The sequence below is a fragment of the Mastacembelus armatus genome, chromosome 10 (assembly GCF_900324485.2).
Source record: "Mastacembelus armatus chromosome 10, fMasArm1.2, whole genome shotgun sequence".
Taxonomy (NCBI): Eukaryota; Metazoa; Chordata; class Actinopteri; order Synbranchiformes; family Mastacembelidae; genus Mastacembelus; species Mastacembelus armatus.
Window position 1 is genome coordinate 19,542,484 of NC_046642.1, and position 22,921 is coordinate 19,565,404.

The window sequence follows — 22,921 nt, forward strand, 5'->3', positions numbered from 1 at the left end:
ACCGACTCACTTAAAACTATGCAGAGGAAACTCAACTGCTGAGCATAAAACTCGATTACATAAACATATGTTCACATACACACAACCAAAAGTCAAAAAAAGTTTAAATGACTTGTTATGACACTGACCTAGTTTCACTGTCACTTAATGTCCTACTTTAATGCAGCGGATCTAGGACTGATTATAATGCTGAAGCAGATTTCACCTGCTCCTCCTCTAATATCAAACTACTACCCTCTAGTATAATTTGAATTAAAGTACTTTGAAATAAAAACTTGTGGCTCAATTCTACAGTAGCTGAGAAGTTGAATGAGTAACACTATCTCTCTGGCCTCAACAACTCCCATCAACTTGCCCTTGAGCAAAACACCCAACCTCCAGCTGAACTCTTAGAATTGTCCATTTCATGCTCATTGTATGTCACTGGGCTGCCTATCCCAAATGTGAATGGGAATGCACGAGCATGGAGCCTGGAGCTTCTGAAAAAGACTGAATTACCCTTGCAGAAGTAGTTAAGTTGAGGTGAAAAAATCAAATCAGCTGACAGTTGAAGACAAGAGTCCGTTTCAGAAAATGATTTGCAGGAATGACAGAATATTATGTACTGAACATTAATCTGAGGGACTAGAAACACATGGAACCTGAGATATTCTGATTTTGAGTTCCTAGTATGAGTCACACTTCAAATGCTGGATCTTACATATCCCATAGTGCAACTCATTTAGACATTTAGCCTTGTTGCATGGCAAATAGCATCTTACAAATTATGGCCCCACAGTGTGGTAACACAGACTTCCGATTATAAATCTGAGGACTAGAGTCAAATCTGAGTTTAGCCCTGATAAAATCACATTTCCACTTTAAAAAAACTACAAAAAATTTTTTGCAACTGTTTTCAATAGCATTATTTTTAAGATTGGCAAATGAGACCGTTTTACACTGAAACATAGGCCACTATGCAGACATTACACTGTATCAATGAAGGACACTGCTTGATACAAGGCCTCACGTTTCCTTTAATTGTAAGTGTCACCAAGAGAACAGACTGAATCAATAGAGTATGAATTAGTGCTCTACTTATTGATTTATTACTGATGTGGTAGTGTGATTAAGGTATTGAGCTGCAGCTATTCCACTGCATTGCTCTGTATATAGTACTCAAAATTGCTACACACCACAGTCAATCAGTGGGAAGATAATTAAACTTTTTATTGTTGGCCATCCACACTGAAATGACTGAAAACGTTTTCGTACGTGTACTGCGCATGCGTAAAACGTAAGCCTCTAACTTGCGTCATTTCCGCCTGGCGTTTATATACTTTCCGGTTTTTTGAAACGTCGCGGCAATATGCGGATGAAAGTTTTTTAAATGGACCGACAGTGAGGTGGAGTTGTTGCTGCGAGTAATACAGGAGTATAAAGTTGCAGAAGCCAGCGACAATGTAGAATACATGAGGATTATGTTCATAACAAAATACATTCTGTGTCCATTGTAGAAAAACAATCTAGAGTACGTACAAACTGACATTAATCTTTATCAATACTGTCAAAACTGCTGTACAATGTCTTCCACCAGTTTAGCTGAATTGGTCACATGACTGCGTCACATGACTAAAAACGCGTTATCGTTTTCGGAAGCCTCCGTTTTCACAGTCGCGACGCGAAAATGGCGTTTTCAAAGATACGTTTTCGTTGCCTAAAAACGCCATCTCAGTGTGGACGGAAGGCTAAAACGGAGAGAAAACTATGCGTTTTTAAACGAAAACGTATTAATGTGGACATGGCCTTAGCGATCAATTTATTTATTTATTTTAGTTCTCAAGAATGAACGTGCTTATTCACCTCATCAGTTTAAACGGCATCTCCTCATTTCCTACCCATGTATGAATGTGTGTGGCACTGTCAGCATTCTTGCCAGATGATTCAGATGTTTTTGCATAATCTCATCAGCCCAATTGCATTACCCTCACAAATTCAATACATTACTTGTTGTTGTAAGGGATTTGCTGGTTACCATGGATGCAGCGGAAGATAAGTGACCTGTGCTAAGAGAAGAGTGGTAGTAGACTAATATTAGACTAATATGAAAAACAAACCTACAAAACAACTAGTTTCAATAGCCAGAAGTCATAGTGGACTATATGCTACACCCCTATATCTGACCTCTATAAATGGCACTGAATTCCCTGCTACCATATTGTCTTGGCCGTTTCAGTAGGCTCTTAGAATTACTCTTCATCTGGCCCTTGATCTTGGATGAATTTGCTCTGGGAGACACTACAAGAAGCTACTGCCCCAAACAACACAGTTCCCAGGGTCACATAAACCTCTCCACTGCAATTAGGTGGATCATACAAACTCCTCCACCTTATCTTGGTAGAACATCGCTGCTAAGAATGAGAATGAAATTGCAGAAACATTTGGGTGAAAGCAGGGTAATTCATAGGGTACCAGGGCCTATCCTTTGGGACAGGGAGGGGAGCTTGTACATCTGGAAGCTGAAAAACCACTGGTCCTTCATGTGGAGAAGGAACCAGTTGAGGTGGTTTGGGGATTTGAATAGGATGCTTCCTGTAGGCTCCCATTGGAGGTATTCTGGACATGATCAACAGGGAAGAGATCCCTGAGCAGACACAGACCCTGCTCAATGAACCAACCTGGGAAAGTTGAAATATCACCCTGGAGGCCCAGACAAGCAGTTGAAAATGGAAAAATCGATAGACAGAATATATACATATTACATTAAATGCCTGCACACCCATAAGTACCCAGATAAAATAAAATGAGTCTATGGTGAACATTCAAAACAATATGTTTGCAGTGAAATTGGTTTCACTTGTTTGACCATATTAATTCACTAGACTTGGAGAGACCTCATAAATCATTCAAGGCTCATACCAGTCACGGGGCTAAAAAGATTCCAGGCATCCCCAATGCAAAGCTATTTGGCAAAAATAGAACAAACACACACATACACACACAAACAGAAAGTAATAGAGAAAGACAATATATGAAGTGTCAGATATCTAGTGCAGGCCTTTTGTGCCAAGACACTTGTCATTACTGCAGGCCAAGTGGCACACAGTAGCCTGTTTGCCTATCTGAAGGCACAAATTTCTATCCTCAGGCCACACATTAATTCACTGTGACAACCACTCAATCTGTGTGTGAGTGTGTCAGGGGAAGAGAGCATGACGGTGCATGCCAGTGACTCACATGATAATCTCTCGGGCTGTGCACCACCTGGACCCACACCTACAAGGTGTGTCTGTATGCAAGGTTTGGGTATGATGGGGAAGAGGAGGGTCCAGGTGGCATGTTCTAAGAGGGTAATCAACTATTATGGAATTAACTAGATTATGAAATTCTGTAAATTCACAGACATTTCTTTCCCTTTTGTACGTCATCTGTCAGTATCTGAGGCAGATTAGGCATACTATAGGTGTATACACACAACAGCTACTGTATTTGAATTTGCCCCGTATGGGTTTGGGCAAGTCAATCAGGTTATCTGCTAGGGCTCACAGATACATTCTCTGCAAAAAACTGAACTTCTGCAGTTGAAACCTGCAATAAAGACACCTCCAGCCACAAAAACAGACCATAATTTACTATCTAACATTCATTTAACAGACAACTATGCTAAATTTTACTGTAAACCAATGGTCAACAAACACTGACAAACGCACATCATGAATTAATTTTGTTTTTCATAATATTGTTGATTGTGATGGGACATATTGAGTTTGAAAAAAACTTCTGTTCACAATTTATATAAATATAAATCTATATAGTATAAATGAAAATAACTTTATTATAGCCTTTAAATAGACTATTGCTACAAATCAGTATTCAATCAGAGGTGAAACAATATATATACTTGACATTTTATTAATGTCAAGTATATAAGGAAAACATATTTTTTTGATAGTAAAAAAAAGTGTCTTCATCTGCAGTCCTAACCCCAAAATCACATTTTAATCAGTGACGGTTGACCTCATAATTCATACCATTTTAAATGTTATGTCCTGATCAGTATATTAAAGGAATTTATGATAAATCCTGATAATTCCCTAGATACATTAGTCTTAGTGTTTAAGTGACTTTTAAACAAATTTTATTAGATTAGATTACATAGATTAGTTCCTATAGAAATAACACATTAGTACTGTAGTGATTTTGCAGCAGGATAAAGTTACAGTACAGCTACCTCACTATTTCCATTTCTGCCACGCAGCATAATGTTAATGTTCCCACCCATTTGGACGTATACGTTTAAACAACCTCTGGCCTGTAGAAACAGTAAACTTACAGAAGCTGCAGTAAAAAGTCAAAGTGAACATCATATTCCTCTTTCCACATCGTCTCTTGGATCCTGGAAATGTGTGATTAACAGCCCGCTACGGTCCGACCGCCTCATCATCCAGTAGTCGGTAGAATCTGCATCGGCCCGGTTTTGCTGTCTAACGTCAAGTTAAATCTGCTGTCTTCAAAGCGGACGTCAGGTTATATGTAATCCCAGTCTATCCGGAGTTGATAAAGTAGACTGTTGCGTTATTCCGCCATAGTGTCAACAGGCTGGGAGTGTGTTGAGTTTTTTTCCTTGAAGTTTCTTGGCTGTCTGAGCGCTTTACAGAGGAGAGGATGTTCGGGGCGGAGCGAACGCCTGGACAGAGTTTTCCTGATGAATTAAATTGTTCCTAGTTGTGGCTTTACAATGGCTCTGTGTGTCCCGGCCAGCACAACTTCCTTTGCAATGAAGTAAAGGGCCGTAAGCCAGCAGATCCGTTCAGTATGAACGGGACCTTCTATATTTGGGCTCTTGAACTCTACTAAGTAGCTTTCCAGCATCTAGTTATTGTAGTTATTATAACGTCTAATGTAATATAACCATATTTTTGCAAGATTTTACCACTGATTCAACCAAACAATCCATTTAAAAAAATAAGGATGTCGACATGTAATTGTTATAGGACTTGTTACTGTGGATTATGCCTCAATGACACACACTGTTTTTTTTAGTACACACTGACACATCCCCTGCCTGCTGACATGCTGCAACCTGACCATCTAAATCCACCCTTCTGCTTTCTAATATGGAGAAAAGAACAACTGAACTGAGAGGATACACAAGACTAATACTCCTCACTAACTCCTCACTGCAGTCTGTCACACCTATTTTGTGTTTTTGAATCAGTCAGCCATACTGTCATAAGACCAAATTTAGAGTCAATAAGAGGTCAAAGAGGTCATCGTTGTTCTATCTAGGTATGTTCCAGAAACCAATAAACTCGGTATAGAAACAGATCCCACAAGGTACTGTAATTCTGCAACAGTCCTATTTCTCTCTATGTGAGGCAATAAACAATGTCATTGTTACATTTCTGTTGCAGCTTTGTAGTGATCATGTGCCTCCCGTAAGCCCTGTAACTTATGAACTGTCTTTTATATCTTTGTAAAAAAATAATTTAATAAAACTGGTAAAATAATAATAATACCAATACAATAAATAAATTTTAAAAAAACACAAACATGTTCAGTAGCTTATTGTTTTAGAACTAAACCAACTCATTTAGAGGAAAAATCATTTAGCTATTAATTGAAATTACATTATGATTTGTGTCTTTCTTGCACATACACAAGAGCCCAAAACATCTACTCCTGGCCAGAAAAATGGACAAAGGTGACCTCTTTTGAATGTTTAAGACTAACTGTGTTCAGGTGTGGTTTTGTGTTTGGTGAAACACTGAACACAACAGCTATAGAATAACTTCTGGTTTAAAATTCACTACAGATGGCACCAGGCTATGCCAAAAACAGACATAAATGTTTTATACACGCTCAACTTCCACTAAATACATGCAGGGATTGTTGACAGATGTCTCAGAGGAGTAAAGCCTGTGGTAAGAAGAACCTCATCCAGCCATAACAGTCACTGGTACAGTGTGGGATGTGTCATAAAACATAAATTTGAGCTATAAATAGACAGGGATAAATCTGTCCGTGCTGAAATGATTCAGTTTGTTTGTCTGTGGCGAGAGTAGAAGAATTTGTATGCATTACCGCTTGTGTGAAAAAAGTGCAAGCACATCTACTGTATTTTACTGTGTGCATGTGTCCATATCACTGCCTGAGTGAGAGCCAGGAAAGGATAATCTGCCGGATGTTTCAGCAGCGCTCTCAAACCATACTAATGGTTTTATTCCCAAAGCGACGTCTCAGCAATGGGTGTGTTTGAGAGAATAACAGAATGAGAGAGAGAGATACAGAGTGGTAAAGATAGATAGAAAGAGCTTTTATATCTGTGTCACTGTGCAAGCATTAGCAGCATTGAGAATTATGCACATTTTTGTTTATTTATGCATGCTGCTGGCCTGTGTGTCTTTTATGTGTGTGTGGTTCTGCACTCCACAGTATATAGTGTATGAAAGAGATTAATCCACATGGTAGAGCTGCTTCTCTGATATGGAAACAACTAAGCCTGGCTTTCATCTGCTCAGGCTTAGATCTGGTAGGCTAGCGAGCTTGGGGGAGGAACACAAACTCACAGCATGTTTCTTACATAAATAAATACACTACACATAGAAATGTATACATGCCACTGTACAGCCAGAGATTCTGCACACATGCACATAAATAAAAGGCATGCATAAATATACAGGTATATTATACACTTACCATGCCAGTGGTTTTAAATATTAGTTTGTACTTTGGCATGTGTGTGCAAATTAATAACTGTCTAAATGTCTTAGGTTGTTTTTGTCTGTCGCCTTTCTACTAAGCATTCTTCTGTGTGTTTGTGTGCATGGGCACTACACCACAGGCTACATGATCACATATATTAAGCATTGAATATGTCAGCTTCACTGTATAGTGCTAGCTGGATGTGTACAGTGGTAATCTGCTGACTGATAAGCAGTGTGTTTTCATCATGGTTTACCAGCCTCTATGGATTAAAGTTAAGCGTCAGTGATGGTCTCATAGGGAACAGGGGGAGAGAACTTTTGTAAACTAACTTACCAAATGAAGATGCTAATCTAAAACACCACCTGACTGACTGACAAGGCTGATAAACTACATGATGTACAGACTGAAGTTCTTTAAAACTAACATACAGTCACTAAGAGACAAGCACTGCAGAATCGATGATTAGAAAAGAACTATTAACTTTTATGTTCATGTGTTAGGTGGCATGTTTGAAACATCTGTAATACTTGCCAGTGTTTTCTGTATCCCTGTAGCTATCTGTCTACTTTACTTCCCTAATTCTCTGTCAGAATAATCACAGGAACAGGGAGAGGACGTACGGGGAGTGTTTGACTGAGGTAACATGAGGTGTCTTCTCTCTGCCTGGGGTTTTATCAAAGCTCTGTCTGTTATGAAAGTTAATGCCTGGATTTTGGACTAAGTAAGTCTGTATTTGGGGTCTAGGAAAACATTAACATACAGTTTGAAAATGATCAGAATAAATTATAACAATATGACATGATGATTATTCTTATATCTAAAAATCTGTAATGTTAGATAACATTAATAATTATTATTTTCATGACATGGAATTTTACCATTTCAGTTAATTTCATTAAGGGCTTGTTAGATATGCACAGCTGATTGATGACTCACTAATAGTACTGCAGCATTTCGAGACACATATGGTGATCCAACTGCTTCATGCTGCATGCCAAGATTTTCTTGAGAAAGCACACTATTCTCTTTGTCTTAGTGTTTTGTCATTTACATACACTCACAGTCACAACTAATAACTGTTGCTATGTTCAGAGCTGTGTCTTGAATACTAAAAACTTTGATCACTGACGCATCTTCTGTGTAAATATAGAAAGTAAACACAAATTTTAGCCATAGTAGCAACACAGCTACTGCTGTATGGCAATTTCAGTCTTCTGGCCATTTACTGTAGTTTGGCTCAAAATGAAATAGCTACTATGACAGAGGATGTATCCTAATGACTTTTGGGATCACCTTACCTTACCTTAAGTTCTAGCAAGGGATTGATATTACAAGCATTTTTGGGAGGAAAATCCCAACTTGTGAACATGAAATTTAGGTTGCCATCAGGATGGATTGTAACAATGTTGGTGGGATCTTAACTTCTCATCTAGCACACCATCAGGTCAATATATGAATTTGTCCAATCCTTTGATTTCTGATAACTATGAAAAGAATGACATTCCCATCAGAGCAAATGTTAGAATATTAATATGCTAAACCAAGTTTGTGAAAATGGTGATTATGCCTGCTAAACACCACATTTTAGCATTAACATTGTGAACACGCTGAGGCTAGGTTAGCATATACCTATGAAGCTCCACTGAGCTTAGGTACAGCCTCACAGAGCCACCTGCATGGCTTCTTTTAACCTTGTTTTCCTAGGTTAAAGGTGCAATGTGTAAAATGTGAAAGATTTAGCAGCAACCTTCTGAGCACACCCCACCTTCTGTTTCCGGGCACAAGGTAATGAGATTCCCTTTCTAAAGCCAGTGTTTGGTTTGTCCATTCTGGGCAATATGACTGCCTCCATGAAAGCAGACCTACTCCCTATGTAGATTTAAAAGGCTCATTCATTGATTACGAAAATGAAATTGTTGGTATTCACTAATGACAACATATTTATTATATTATCTATTGCTGATAATAGATCACTCTAAACATTACAGATTGAACCTTTAAATCTGGCTATGCTCTGTATGTGAATGGAAATATGACATGAATTGCACTAGCTCGCAGAAAAGTACATAAACACCTTATTGAGATGTAGTCCAATTTCACAGCCAACCAAAGTCAATGGGTTATACCTAGGAACTGTAATGCAAAAACAACAAAGAAAAAATGTACATAGTGGAAAAGAAGAAGGTCAAAACTGACACTATAAATTGCTCTGCAGATGTGCTTTCCTGCAGTAAAAAAGTCTAGTTGTCCATGATGCCTGAGGTGCCAAAATGTCTAACTGTGCAACTTCTGTGGTTACTCTCAAGCAAGACTAGGAAGAGGATAGGAATGAAATGTAAGACACAGCAGCAGGAGAGCATTGTAGGGGAAATGGAAGAGGAGGTGATGCAAAGAAGAAAGCAGAAAGACAACAGGATGTGAGGTAGGGGGTTTGGGGGGGTTGAGTGTGATAAGACAGATAAAGTGGAGAAATTAATAGAGAGGGAGGAGGAGCAAACAAAGAGATGGAGTGACAGAGAGAAGGACAGCGAAAAAGAGAAAGACAAAGAGATGCACCAACACGTTAACATGTATGAGATAAAACTTGTAGGTGGATAATAAACATTTAGATGAGTAACATAGTGGTCAGCCTTTATAGCCTATACAAATAATTGTGTTGCTGTACCACACCTGGTTTACAGACACTGTGAAACAGATGTGCTTTTTAAAACTATTATAGCTTGTTTCTTCAATTCTTCTATATGTTCTTAGAGTCCTTAAAAAAAACAAAAAACATAGGGTTATGCTATGATGTTTTTGTATTATCATTCATCTTTAGCTATGCTGCTTCAAGCTTATTCAATGCTTTTTTAAAAAAATTATGTACATTCTCACTTGGGAATATGAGAACAAAACAACCTTAGATGGTTCTTTAGCTGTGCATTTTTTCATAGCAATGACATTTACTTTAAATAACTTGCAATGGAATTGATAATGCTTGAGACACCTCCCTTTTAATAAACCCCAAAAAAATTTAAAGTCAACAAGGAGTTCTGGCCCATAATACAATGGATACAATGAGTGGTTTTACAAGTTAAGTTGCCTTTAAGACTGACTACCAGATGTATCCACTCTAGATTTAAGTGCTCCAATGTCTGGCAAGCTGGCTAGTATAGAGCAGCAATCAGTCAGTTATACACACACACATCCACTCTAAGACCCTGCTGGGCAAAGGAAAGCTGAAGACGATGATGTCATGACATAAACAATAGCTCATTCAGCTTGGCGCTGGTGGTCAGGAAGCAACACTGTGCTTAAAGGACAACATCTGTAGGACTGGGGTAGAGAGAGAGAGGAAAGAGAAGGAGAGATCCAACATCTTCCATTCATCCTGTAACTCATACTGAGCTTTAAAAGGAGCAGACGAGACTGAAAACAAATCCCAACAGTTAGCTGATCAGATCATGTTGATAATGGGTGCATCTATTTGCCATTCCAGTAAGTCTGTAACTGTAGAAACTGAGTGGGGGGAGGGGGGTGGGCAAGCTAGTCTTGTAGAACAAGCCACAAGGAATGTCTACAGGCCAGACAGACAGACTTATAGCCATAGTTCAGGTTTAGTTGCTTTTCCCATATGGTTCTTGTTAGCATCTCCCCCTTCAGTGGCCCTGTGCTGTCTTCTTCGACCCTTTTAAGAGCTATTATGGTAATTAAATGAAAACATAACATCAGCTCTTGCTGTATTCACACAATTCCTTGGGGTCTATGCAAATGACGGACAAAGTGGATGAGTTTGTGATCATGGTGTAAAACCTCAGTTCAGACATAAATATCAGCTGGCAATCTGAGCTGAATGGTACTCTTGATGTACAGTTCATAGAAGTGATCCATTACACTGACAGGCATCCTGTATCTTATTTCCATACTACTGTATAAATTTGTAGAATGAATCTCCCATATGAAACCACAGTTCATCAACTTCTGCTTCATGCATAATGCTGTTATCTCTTCTTACTTTGCAAGTATGCCCTCAGTGAAATGGTTAAAGAAAGAAAATTCCCTTTCCCCAATCTGCATGTCTGCTTCCTGAATTTGCTGTGTTGATATATCATTCTCTTGGGCACTACTCACAGTGGAAGATGCTATTTCATAACAAATGCACCAACCCCTCTTAAACAGTACCACTGACATCATAAAAATATAAAACAAACTCTCCTCCTGCAACTTTGAATCAATCAGTCCTGCCTTTTTGTTTGCCAGCTAATCATGTCTAGTAATTGTTTCTCTTTTCTCCTTTTCCAAAGACTTGACTTATTTTAAGCTTTTCAACATGAGCCTAATTTCTCACCTCCATTGTGTATTTTATGTTGGTTGACTGGGTGAACATGTGTATTGATAAATAACTTCATTTTTAACAGTCAGGCTTCTACATTTTACTCCAACCAATATCTCTTCCCCTTCTGTTAGAGCCCACAGCTGGATCTCACCATGCTCACGCCACCTGCTGGTTAAGCCTCAGCTTCCATGACATGCCTGTCTACAGCAGGACACACATTGTAGTCGTATCTAAGACAGTGCCTGTGTCATGTATCTTCTACATTTAGTTAAACCATGGTGTGGGATCAATTCTAAATGTGCCATTGTGAAAATATGTTGTTAAATTTACAGTATCTTACATACCCATAAAGGTCCATTTCTTTTGGTATTAAAATATATATTGCAAATATATATTGTATTAATAAAAAAAAGAAAATATCTAATAATGGAAATACTGATTTAATTTTGAGTATTGAACAAGAAATGTGAGTGCCTGCTTTATTATGCCAATTGGCAAACATGAATCACAACATTAATACACAAAATAGATTTCCAAGGTACAATACTGTGGAGCCAAATAAGGGCAATATTTCTTGATCATTTATTAAATCTGAAACTGAAAAGATTTGAAATCAAAAATATAAGATCTGTAACTGAAAATTACAATTCGAATTAAAAAACATTTTATACACTAATTTATTTTTGTGACATTGTTTCGTTTATTTATTTATTTTTTGGTTGAAGATCAAGCTTTGAGTTTCAACTTTTAGTTTTTCAAATACAATTTTTTTCAGTTGATTTTGTTGCTCTCAGTTTCAAATGTTTCAATTTTTCATTTTTCAGGCACAATTTTGTTTTTCAGCTACAGTTTACTTAAGCAAATTAGCAGTAGCAGACGATAAATTAATTTCATTATGTTGCCCAAACCTGCTACCATTGGACTGTTATTCACACCCAAACTCCTACCAGATGCCTCACACATAGCTAAGAGTAGTTAATTATATAGAGGTAAGTAATGTGCACTGATAAAATCCTCTCTGCCCCTGATGTTTCTGACTTAATAAAACATTAAAGGCTGAAATGAAACACACACTGCCCCAATTTTTCCCAGGATTTTCTAAATTAATCTTCGAACAAAACTCATGCCTTCAGAATAAGTTTAAAGATGTTATAATAACATAAATGCCTAAACACAGGGGCCTTAACCACAGGCCTCTTTCTTACCTGACAGAGTTGATCATGGCTCCGCAGCCTTCCATGGCCGCCTGGGACTCTGTATGGTATCCATTAAGGATTGCCCAGCGTCCAGGCTGGCTCAGTACAAACTCTGACCTGCTCCCTGGTATGGTGGTCCTTAGTGGGCTTCCTCCTACTCCAGCCACAGCTCCAGCTCCACAGACAGCGCTCTCCTCAGCCTTGAGATCACAACCTGGTACATCTGGTCCAGCCTCAACCCCTTCCTGCTCCTGAACTGTTGCCAGCTCCAGCTCCAGAGGTTCAGGACCTTGTAACAATGCCCTCTGTTGTATGAGTGGTGTCAGTGGTGCCTCAAAGCTGACGCAGCTGTCTGTCTCATCAGTGAGTGACAGTACATCTAAAGAGTCGAGGCTGCTGTAGCAAGTCCCGCCTCTGAGCAGGGCCGACTCTACGATGCGCTCAAACGTAGAGCTGAAGCCATCTTTGTTGTCCACCCTACCTTTCTCCCGTTCCACCAATTCCCTCTCCTCTTCATCCTCATCTTCATCTTGAATGTCAACCTGCTCAACAATCTGCTCAAATGCTGAGCTGAAACTGTCCTGATTTCCACTCCTATCTCCATCTCTCTGGACTTCTTCGTCTTCCTCTTCCACTTCTGTATCGGCCTGTTCTACAGTTGTCTCAAAATTAGAGCTAAAAGTGTCAAAGTGTGTATGAGTACCCACGTCATCTCTCCCATTATTCCCCTCACCAGCATCATCCTCGTCTTCATTCCCACCTAGACCATTCGCCAATCTGTATCAACAAGAAAAAAAAGGAACGTGTGAAATTACCTTTTGACTTAAACATGTTTCATTTCTTTTGTCGAGATTGGTGCACATAGGAAGCAGATCATTCATGTGTATTACCAAAACCATTTTTCATTCAGTAATATCTCCCCTCTATTTTCCCAAATATTTTTGCTTGAATAGCCACACTGACAATTGTAGCGAGATGAAAGATGATAAAGCACTGTCCAATTTGCTACTTTATGAAGAGCTGGGTGCTCATCGCCCTCGTCTGTCAAGCTTCCACTTTTTTATTCCTTTTATTTAACATAATAATTTATTGCAGTGCTCTTTGTTGCTAATGGGCAGAAATAACCAATAAAATTAAGTTTTACCAAAGACAGAACATTTAATTTACACACCTGTTAACTGTATGTTTGTACTGCTATGTTCATGTATTTCGGTGGGAAAAAAGCAATGATGCAAGAAGCACCTGTTTGTCACATTATATACAATGTACATGTACAAATGTACTGGCACACAAAGTTTATCTTATCCTATTGCATTGTAAAGCACTAGTTGGCTACTGGCCCCCACCATCTTCTGTTGTTTAAAGATAATTTGGAAAGTTGTTGTAAAGGGTCATCTAGCTCTTTAAAATTAGACAGTTTTTGCTGTGATTGCTTTTCTTTCAGCTCATTTATTTGAGACTTTTTGGAAACCGACTCAGCCTGCCAAAACACAAAAGCTAATCTTAGATTACTATAAATATGAAAGATAAAATATGTTGTCTGTATATGTGTGTTGAGTGACAAGCTCATTTAAAATCTGTGATTGCCTGGGCAAAAAATATCCAGTTTTCATGATTCTTGTGTGAAAACACAATAAAACATGAAAGGATGAAAGCAGACCTGTTGGTGGAATTGAGGGGAGTCCTGTCAATTTTAATTTTATCTAACACTGGTCCATACACCTAGTTACTAGATTTTCACAGGCTAAAAAATATCTTGACAGAGTGCAACAGTAAAGATGGTTTATTAAAACTAACCGCCCAGTTCGTTGAGGGTGAGTTGCCTCCTTGTCTGTAGATGGGTGCAACACTTCATTAGCCTTCCCCTCCTCTTGCTCTTTCATCTCACTCTCATCATGTGTCGCCTCCTCCCCCACTGAGCTTACTTCCACATTTATACATACTTTCTCTCCTTTGCCTTCCCTCTCTCCCTCCACCCCTCCATCTGTCTGTTGAACCTCACCTCCACTGCCATCAACCCTTTCCTTTTGAAGCTCATACTCTCCTCCTGCATCTTTTCCTTCCACCCTCCCCTCTCCTTCCACATGTGTCTCTCCCTGTGCCTCCTCCACTCCTTCTCTGATCTCTTCTACTTCATCCTTAAGTCCAGCCCCCAGCTTGTCTGGCTCTGCCTGGTTGTGTGTCTCTGTGGGTGGGTTAGTGGCCGTGGCGGTTGTACTGGTTTCCACTGAGTTCTCTGGTGGGGTGGATGAGGGCAGAGCCTGCCCCTCCTGGGTCATGGTGCTCCTCACTAGGGGTTGCTGCTGTCCACTCCAGTCAGAGTTGATGACCAGAACTTCAGCTCAGCAATCAGGAAGGCCCCTCTGCAGAGAAAAAGAAACAGATGAAAATCAGCATGAAATGAAGAAAAATTAGCAAGAGAAAATAAAGAGGAAGAGAAGACTGTGTATTAAAATGAGTACAATAACCACAGCAAAAAACCCATACAGTCATTTGATTATTTCTTGTCTTAGTTGGAAGTCACAGAGGTCACCTTCAACAAAGGAACAAAAGATCAGATATGTGTGTAATACTGTGTGTTTGTAGGTGTGGATGTGTGTTAAAAAAGAGGTGTCTGAAACGCTCTGTCTATTGAACCCAAAAACAGCTCTGAAAGCGGTTGTGAAAAGGTAGATAAAGCAAAAACAGTGGAGCAGAGACAGACAGGCAGGCACAGAGAGAGATTTGTCTAATAAACCCACCAGATTCCTGCCACAATGATCCTCCTGGCTCATCTGTCTATGTGGAGATTTCACAGCTGAATGACTAGTTGTTTCCAGCTGTGCTGTGACTGTGCTTTATGTAAGTGCATGAGAACAACCTGTACCCTAATAGTCATCAAGCAGCTGAGACCTCTTTACAGCAGGTCTTCCTCTGCCCTTACTGAGGCTCAAGGGGACACGCAATGAGTAGCACTTAACTGCAGGTCTGCAAAGCTAGTTACATATGCATTAATGTTGGTCTTTGATATTCAATTCTTTTTTTCTGAAAAACAAGTTTTACTGTACATAGGATAAAAGTAAGAGTAATATTTTTAGATATGCTCTCAATTATAGGTGGAATTAAGCATGTGAAATAATCTATGTAGTTGTCAAGAAAATTCAATTAAATTCAATTTTGATAAATGATTAATCATTTTTGTCTTTCTCAGGCAAACCTGCAACATATTTGTTGGTTGCAGCCTCTCATATATAAGGATTTATTCCTTTTCTGTTGATGTAAACTGAATCATTTTTGGAGTGTTGGTAAAATAAATAAATGATGAAACTGTGAGTGGCATTTCACTAGTTATTCATTAATCAAGGTCAAAAATGAACTTTTTATCTAATCTTTTAACATAAAAAGCTCTTATACTGCACATAAAAAACAATTTGAACATCTATAATTCATCTATTATAATTATATAAATATATATATAAATTATAAAATCACAATTTTCTGAGCTTACTACTATGATACAGCCAAAAGATGCAGAACAGCTATTAATGGATCTTTAAGTGAGAATGTTTTACAAAATGTTGTTTTCCAGGGTCAAGAATGAACTTTCAGTTTCACTTAACTGGTATACTTTATAATTAATTTTACATATTCTTAATACATATATATTTTTCATTAAGATATTCTTATTAATATGCATTTGATTTGATTTAAAATAACCATTTTAAATTGTAGTCCATGGTAGATCTATTGTTCTACTGAATCCTGCCAACAAAACTCTGCAGTTTCTCAGGGGATATCCCAAGGTGTTCTGCTTTATTTTGTTATCAAACTGGGATGATAGAAAGGAAAGATTTATGGTACAGTAGAATGCGAGCCAAACCTGTATCTATGATGTTGCAATCCTTTGGCTAAGCCCCTGAGTACGAAGACACCACAAGCCCACTAAATGTTTCATCAGAGCTGCAAAAGAATTATGAAAATTATGTCCAGCAAAATGTCATATGTCATGCGGATCACTGACCTACAAAGATAGGTGCATCTAGGAAACCAGTAATAAATCAGAAAAGAGTTCTTCCCTAAATTGTTCTATTATTCGGATGAGCTCAAATAATCCCAAGGCCAGGTAATGAATATTTGAAACCCATTTCTATCTGAGTCTATTGCTTCTCATATTCATGCACTTGCTTACAAATGTACTAAGCATATGCAATTTGCATCCAGTTACATGATTACGCAAATATGCATTTGCATAATGCATATTAACATTCACTCAAATCCACACACACACATACACACACACACACACACACAACAAAACAGAAATACATCTCCATAAATGGAAACAGTGAATGGTTGTGAAACCAGACACAGAAAGAGGGAATTCTCGCACTCTGCCTCTCTCTGTGTCTCCAGTGTCCTGTTTTTCTCCCACTCTCATGTCCTCATCTGTTCTACATTATGTTTTCTGCTTTCTCACAGTCTAACTCCACTCTCTCTTTTTCCAGTCTCAGCCTCTCATTTTGCAGTAATTGAGGTAAATGTGTCTTAGCTAGCAGAAAAAAGAGGACTGTGGGAGTGAGCTACCCTGTGAATCTGGCTGCTGAGGAGAGAGAGCAGATGTGCTCAGACACCCCACATCGATGGATGGAGAAAACGCAGCCAATCCTAGTGAAATGCTGTATGTGGAGCTTTGAGACTGTGTGACTGTGCTTTCTACTTTTGTCAGCAGAACACTGGAGCGCTTAAGCCTTAGCAATTTCTTGTCATTGCAAGCTGACCATCTGCCAATCATATGAACAACACACACACGTTTGTTTTCATTCCTAAGGGGGCTGTACAATGACTAATATGCATAACCTTAACCATAACCCTCACTTACCTAACCCTGGTTAATCGACTTGTCAACCTAAAATTTAATCATCTACATGGTGGAAGGCCGAGTCCCCACAGTGTGAATGTGTAAACAGACTTCGGACACTATGATTTGAGTAATACCAGACACGCAGACATCTGAAATCATGGCCACCTAGATATGTAAACCTCTAATCCAGTGAGGATGATGTTGGGTAAAAGGCCAAGTCTTGTTCTTTACTGTCTCTTGTTGGCTTTTATATCTTTATTTCTCTGCTCGTCTTTCTGTCTCATTCAGGCAAACACACTGAAACACAAGCCGACTGCACGACCAGACTGCAAAAAATGCACACAGACACACACCATGGCGATCTCTGAAACACAGAGCTGCAGTCCACTGGGAGTCTCCAACGATAAGCATAACTGGTCTCTATAGGCAGCAGAGATGCCAAAAAAAACAGTAGAGAGATAATCAGACTGTAGGCTTTGAGGGTAAGGGAAAACACGCTTCCAGAGTAAGCAGGAATAAAACAGTCACCCAGCTGCTGCACTGCATGCTAAAATTCAGTAAGATTCAACTGAAATTTGTGTACTCTTCAAAGTTGTTTATGACTGTTATACACTGTTGGTCTGTCTGGTTTCACAGAATACTCCAAATATGTAACAAAGAAGCAGTTAATTTAGGATATATTGATAATATGACAACAAAGTGAGCAGTGGGGGTTACAAGCTTGGAATAATGCACAAACCCTCCCAAGTCACAATAACAGGAAGCTTTCCTGATCTTCCCATTCTGTTGACATTGTGTGAAGACAGTATTAGACTATACTTGCCTTGTTTTTCAAGCTCTATAACTTCAGGTTGTAATACAGGTTTTTTAACCTTTTACCAGTTTGTAGTCTTGGATCCCTTATCAATCATCATGGTTATTTTCCCAGATTGTTAGACCAAATCCAGAATTACAGAAGACATAATAGGATGCAACTGTTGTCACAGGAACTCAACAGGACATTAAAACAACCTTTTTCTTTAAAGTCAGTAGACTCTCCTTTTACACATTCAAAACATAAAAATATCATGACTGGGACCTTTTGTGTCTGTAAGCAGGGCACTTAATGCCTTTCCTGCTCACGTGGAGTTGCACCATGACCGGATGTTAGATTGGCGGTGACTTAAATGTAACACAGAGATATAATTACCCAAGATTCCCTGAGAGAATGGCAGCACTACACAATAGACAGCAATGTCAGGTTGCGTGTTTTCTGACAAAGTGTTGTATGATTTTCTCTCCAATATGATATGATTGAATTAAAGCTTTATTTTATAGAAACCACATCCTATAAAGAGCTATAAAGCCTTAATCTCCATATCACCCTTCTATCTATCTATCTATCTATCTATCTATCTATCTATCTATCTATCTATCTATCTATCTATCTATCTATCTATCTTTATTCTGAAAGGAATTTAATGCCACATTCTACAAATTTCCCCCAGGATAAAGGATGTAGAAAATGTAAAGATTCATACATTTATGTTTTCTTACAGACAAATCATCTATCAGTTTTATCAGCAGCAATACAGTCCTGCTGAACATCACTGCATCACTTTGTACTGAGGGGTGAAAGAGACAGCCAGTTGAGCATTTCTAACTTGTCTGACCTCATTATGTTTGTAGTGCAGTCTGCATTCATTTCTAACTGAAATATTTGTGCAGCTCTTTTGTTTTTGTTGTGTGCCACTATCACGGTTTGCTACAGAAAGGCACCACCAAAGCACACAGAAGTGATGTAAAGGACATAGCGTTGGTGCTTCACTGCAACGAAGCTCACTAAATACCTTTCATAAAGAACTAATTAGTGTGAATGCTGATTCAGCAGGGTTCTGATGGAGGTTTTTTCTTCCGTTAAAGGGAGTTTTTCCTCTCCACTGTCACCAAGTGCTTGCTCATAAGGGATTGTTTTTTTTTGTTTGTTTTTTGCCTTTTTGCCTATACAAATAAAACTGAAATGAATTGAATTGAATTGAATGAGATACAATCTCCAACTTCTGAAGTCATCGACATGAATTGCAAGTGGCAATCACACGCATTTTCCTCAGGAAATGCACATTCTAGTTTTAACTCCAATCTGGACCAACTGCACATGGTGTTGTTGTACAAGATGTTAGGAATGTAGCTAGTCAAAGAATTTCTGCCGTAGACTGAGTGTTTTGTGAGGAAATTCCAGGTTTGCTTGTTGTGCAGGATACTTGGGTTTGATCCTGGCTGCATTCACTTTTTTAAATTTTTGAGATGAGACACAATCTCCATCTTCTGAAATGATCGACATGTATTGCAAGCAATAACAGCGTGCTTTCAGCAATCACATTCTAGTTATCCCCACTGCCCCTTTTTCGGTCGCTAACTTGTTCCACATACTTTGTGCTAGAAAGACCGTTCAAATGTCAAAATGTTCAGCTTTTTAAGGACGTTTCTGCTTGTATTCAGCTTTTTGATATCTTTCATATTTTTTAAGATATTCAGCTTTTTTTTAAAAAAATCCCATAGAAATTAATGAAGAGAATGTTCAAATCCTCTTCAACATTGTCCTCTTTCAGCTATAACTGCATCAGCATACTTTCAGCTAGAAACACCATTTGAACTTTAAAAGGGTCTACAGGCATTAAGCTATTAGTGTTGTATTCAACTTTTTATATCTTTTATGGTTTTTCATTAATCGCAGTTTCCGTTTCATGGTGTTTTTAGCCCTTTTCTGAATTCTACATTGGTGTCTATTGGGGAGACATCAATGTCTCTTCCCCTTCAGCTTTATTCAAATTTTTTGTCTGTTTTCTTCTCTTCTTCGGGCAACTTTCAGCTTTCATAAACATTTTATATATGCAAATACCAGGGATTTTTGTCTTCAGGTAATGCTATTATCACTGTTTTTCTACCAGGTGGCCAAACCCACAGAGTGACTGCTCAATCTCTCATTCACTCCCATCATAAAAGAGGTCCAGGAGTTCTGAAGAAAAACACAAATGAAGGCTGTTTCTAACTCACCAGCAATCCTTCATTTTTTGGAATATCTTCACAAAAGGTGGATCAGTCTCTTTGTTGAAGCCTTCTGGCTCTGTTAGTGAAGGAATTATTTTGATAGGTCTTATAGGTTTTCTGTAGTCCTCCATTTTGTGAGGTGAAGTTTTCTCGGCTTCTCCTGTACTGTGCCTGCTTGAAGTTCTGTGTCACTGTCACTCCCCCTCCCACACTAGGCTCAGGTCACCATAGCAACAGCTCACACAGCAGTAGCAGAGACCACAGCTGCCTGTGGTTGGTAATTAGACTGATTGGCTGCCTAATGTCCACTGCTGTTACACATGGGGACCATTCTCAGTGTGGGCCATGTTGTCTTCTCCAAGCAGGACGTGACAACACTTTCACAATAAAAGTCTGCAGTTACTTACAGAAAGTGATTGCACCTTTCTGAAGTATAGTGAGTATTCAAAATTAAACTTCAGCTTTTAATTGGCGGTCATGTGAGTGCACCACAGCAATAAAAGCCTTTGTTCTGAATTCTTTCATAATAAAAGTCAGGAAATAATAAAATGAGCTTAAAATGGACTTTGGCCCTTGGCATATAGCTTTAGACACTGACTCAGGATGTTTTCAATGTCAGCCATAGTGTCTTCTCCCAGGAGGCCATGTCCAGCTTTTCAGAATAAAAGTCTAAAGTTATTTGTAGGAAGTTATTACACCCCTGTAAAGTATAACGAATATTCAAAATAAAGTTAAGAGTGTAATCTAAGATCACATGAGTCTCCTGCAGCACTTTGTCCTTTTGAAATAAAAGCTAATATGAGCTTAAAATTGACTTTGTCTATTGAAATACAGGTTTAGGCACCAACTGAGGCCATTCTAAATGTTAAACTTGCTGTTTTCTCCCAGCCAGAAATGTTTGTACTTTCACAATAAAAGTCTATGGTTCTTTACAAGAAATTACTGCAGTGTTGCAAGGTATAATAAATATTCAAAATTAAAATTCAGATCTTAACTCAAGGTCACATGAGTATCCTGCAACATGTCCCTCTTTTAAAATAAAAGCCTTTTTATTTAATGGTTTCAAAATAAAAGCAAAGAAATGGCAATAATTTGCTCTTTTCCAGCACATTTTTTGCCTTCCAGCCTTTTCGCATTCCTTCATTTCTTCCCTTTTTTCAGACTTTCCTTCCTTCATCAACACATCTTTTACACTGTGTTTTTCAGCAATATTTATCGGTTTCTAAACTATACATTCTTTCTGTCAATACAATCTATCTACAGTTTCACTTTTGTGCAGTTTCATTGTTCCCTTTTTCTTTCTTTAAGTCATAACATATTCAATTCCTTTAGTTCTTTCTTCCTTCTCTTCAGCCCTACTAGAAAGTTCCTTCACTACACTGTCTTCTTTCATATTAGTTTAACACTTCTTTCTTTAGCAATTGACAGCCAATTTATTTCTACTTCATCATATCATTCTCTTTCCACCTATTTCTACTTCATCATATCATTCTCTTTCAACCCTTTTCAGCAATGTTCAATAGTTTTTTTAGTTAAACAAGTTAAGCTTCCAACTCCAGTTTTACATTTCAGTTTCCAGGATTCTTCAGCATTGCATTTCAGCCTTCAGCTTATTCAGCAATGCATTTCAGCCATTTTCAGCATTGTTGGGCAGCTCCTTTCAGCTTTCAGCATTCACACGCATTTTCCGCAGGAAATGCAATTTTCTAGTTAGTAATCAAAATTCTGTCTAACAGAGAGACATGCTCAAAAACACTGCAGTCTTAAACTACAAATGACCCACTGACCCTCTTGATAATATGCAGGCTGCATGCAGCACTAGCACTGCAGCACACATACACACAGTGCAGATATTGATTCACCTTTCAAAAATGCTGCTGTGTTACAAGCACAGATGTAGACTGAGTGGAAGAAAAATCATTTCCTGGATGTTAGCCTGGGACAGGAAAGTAGGAAAATGTGGGTTTGGAAATAGTCCAGGTTGTTTTCCTAGTCTAGCCTGCCTGTCTACAAGTCACACCAGCATGACCACAGAGCCTCGAACTAGCCACACCAGCCTACTAGAGCGTAACAGTCATCCAGCTCCCCCAAATAACCCCAATATGTCAAGGTCAACCATTGTCAACCTAAAGACTTATATCTAAATACATGCTCACAGTAATGTGGTAATTCCCACAGCAATCCCATTTTCTAATGCAAATTTAGACATTATTACACACACATACCCTTTGTGGTATCTCAGTGATTTGTAAAAATGTTTGTTCTCTCAATTTTGGAACTTCAGTGTTGATGTAAATTGATTATTACTGTGTTTCACATAAGTGGAATCCAAACAATGTACTTAATGGATTAAATGTGTAAATTGAATATTACTAGATTTTAAAAGTGCTGTATTTCAGGAGAGTCACAAGAAGACACAGTGATAAACAGTTTGGTCTGGTGCTGGTGTCTCTGGGTGTCTGACACCTTGACTTTAAGAGGAATACATTGCACAAAGAGCTGCACAACAGTTGTATTGGGGGAATGAATTACACTGGATCTAGACTAGACATGTAAATGTCTATAATTAAGATAATAGCGACTCTGCTTTCGGATGAAAAATAAGCTGCTATCAAACACCTGTTTAAATGAAGCCACCCACATCCTTAAGAAGCAAAGATGCCTAGGCGCAAACCTCTGTCTTTTACTGCCAAAAATGTACTAGATTTCTATAATATTGTTATATCAGGGGGTTGGACTGTATCTGTGCTCATGGGTTTATAGTGGTATTAATCATCTTTTGTTTAATTGGTTATCACTAGGCTAAACCATTTTAAGAATCTACAGAATTTACAGAACTATGATATTAAGTGTGCA

At 38.4% G+C, this 22,921-nt stretch overlaps 1 protein-coding gene across 2 annotated transcripts in view; it reads right to left on the reverse strand.

The window, feature by feature from the left end:
- psd2 (pleckstrin and Sec7 domain containing 2) overlaps nt 1-22,921 on the reverse strand; it is a 33,534-nt gene that overhangs the window by 9,479 nt on the left and 1,134 nt on the right. Inside the window, exons 2-3 of one of the 2 annotated variants that reach the window (XM_026330498.1) lie at nt 13,996-14,561; nt 12,208-12,975 (exon numbers count right to left, since the gene is read on the reverse strand). In XM_026330498.1, coding sequence (XP_026186283.1) covers nt 12,208-12,975; nt 13,996-14,477 — 1,250 coding nt within the window. In that variant the 5' untranslated portion in view covers nt 14,478-14,561. Of the gene's footprint in view, nt 1-4,312; nt 4,643-12,207; nt 12,976-13,995; nt 14,562-22,921 lie in introns of those variants that run through there. The other variant, XM_026330499.1, reaches the window with a different exon arrangement.